A 1,906-nucleotide genomic window follows, 5' to 3' on the forward strand; every position below is an offset into this window, starting at 1 on the left:
TGGCTGCCATTCCTCGCCCTATTTCAGTGCTGACGCTTTGTCCTTGCAGAGTTTCCTTCCTGAAGAAGGCAGTGGACCAGAAGAACCGAGCCCTGGCCAGCCTGAACCAGGTGATGAATGTGAGCGCAGCTTTGCTGTCCAGCCAAGAAGGGCAGAAGCCCATTGCTTGCACTGTCACTGCCAACTGGAGCTGCCTCCTGCTCCAAGACACCGTCACCATCTCCTGTTTGCTGGAGAACTGCAGCGAGTACAGCCTGGAGGAGGGCTGGACCCTCTGTGTCCAGCTCCTGGCCAGCCCCTGTGCCTTAGAGGAGGAGTCTGTGGATTCGGCCACCACCTTCACCTTCCCCATTGACCAGCTCCTCCCCGGGAACAAGAGAGAGCTGACGCTGCCCCTCGGCTCCGCTGCAAAAAAAAAGCTGCAGACACCAAGCTGGACCTGCCTCTGACCATCTCCTGTGCCCTCTACTACAGTTTACGGGATATTTTGGGCAGCGGCTCTGACTCCTCTGAGGCCCTGGACGACCTCCTGCCGGATGACTCACCCATCCTCTCCCCGGACAGAGAGGGGATCTGCCTGCCCCTCAGCGAATGCACCATTGACATGCTCCAGTGCCTCCGTTTCGAGAGCAGCCCCCCTGGGCCAGATGCCTCCTCGCAGGCAGCTGCCCCCCCTGCGCCCCCAAACCCTGTGGAGACCTTCCTCAAAGTATCCCGGGAGCAGGCTGAACCCGAGGGGGTGAAAGCTGGCGAGCTGCCGCATGCCCCGGGAGAGGGAGACCTGCCCCCCTCGGCGGCATCCATCAGGGTATCCTCGGAGCTGCTGAAAAACGCACTGAAAACCTCCGGCTCAGGTGGGTCCCTGGAGAGGAGCATCCCAGGGGCTGCTGGGGTATCTCCTTGGGAGCGGGGCTTGCGTCCCGGCTTGTGGACATCCCAGGAGAGGCCGGGATGGCACTGTCACAGCTCATGCGCACACCTTAGGCGAGGAGGGCTGCGTGACCCCACGCAGTCACCAGCCCAGCGTGTGTCTGCTCGTGGGCTGGCACACGGATGCGATGGCAGTTGCGTCACCCAGCTCGGCTTGTCTCAGCAGGGAGGGGAACGGTCCCAGTGTCAGGGAACGGTCCCAGTGTCAGCCCTGACCTCGCAGGGGCCGCACCAGGCACACGCCGCTCTGGCCTGAGCGGGGCTGCTGAGCCGCAGGGAGGGCGTTCATCGGCGTAACAAGCTCTGCTTTCTCTCCTTTTGTCCCCAGATGTCCCGCTGAGCTGTGCCACGCTGCGCTGGCTGCTGGCTGAGAACGCCGGGGCTGAGGCACTGAGCAGCGGGGAAGTGGCATCGGTGCGTGGTGCAGCGCCGGACGGAGGCGAAGTGCAGCTGCTTGTCCGAGAGGCAAGGAATGGGTTAGCCCTGCAGAGAAACTCCCTGTGCCCCCATCCCACGAAGCCGTGTCTGTCCCGCAGCCCCTCGCTCATGCCAGGGAGCTGGGTGATGTATGGCCTTGCTGTGCTGACCCCAGGCCATCGTCTGCACGTCCAGACGCCTGGGAGCCTGCTGGCTGCGATGCTGTGGGGCTGGGGCTTGTGTGCTGGGCTGGGGGGGCTGTGCCTTCTCCCAACCCAGGACTTCCCAAAGGCAGTGGCCAATTCCCTCCCTCTCCTGATGGGTATGCATCCCCCAGATGTTCTCACTTCCCTGCCAGGCAGAGCAGCAGGGTGCTGCTGCGTCCCTGCACGGCAAACCAGCCTTTTGAGGACCAAGGCAGATGCCCCCTCCCCTCCCAGCAGCCCTTCGCTGGCCCGCAGGAGCCCTGCAGGCCCTCTTTGCCACGGTCTTTCCACTGGAGCGGGGTGGCTCCTGCTCCTGGCCATTTCTCACCCACCCTGCCGCAGTAGCCTCGGAT

At 63.7% G+C, this 1,906-nt stretch overlaps 1 protein-coding gene across 1 annotated transcript in view; it reads left to right on the top strand.

Moving 5' to 3' along the window:
* LOC104622449 (chromosome unknown open reading frame, human C17orf70) overlaps positions 1 to 1,906 on the top strand; it is a gene marked incomplete at both ends in the record, with an annotated part of 3,742 nt that overhangs the window by 829 nt on the left and 1,007 nt on the right. Inside the window, 3 exon segments of the mRNA XM_010289238.1 lie at positions 50 to 404; positions 407 to 854; positions 1,259 to 1,395. Coding sequence (XP_010287540.1) covers positions 50 to 404; positions 407 to 854; positions 1,259 to 1,395 — 940 coding nt within the window.

Source organism: Phaethon lepturus, unplaced genomic scaffold (assembly GCF_000687285.1).
Source record: "Phaethon lepturus isolate BGI_N335 unplaced genomic scaffold, ASM68728v1 scaffold39256, whole genome shotgun sequence".
NCBI lineage: Eukaryota > Metazoa > Chordata > Aves > Phaethontiformes > Phaethontidae > Phaethon > Phaethon lepturus.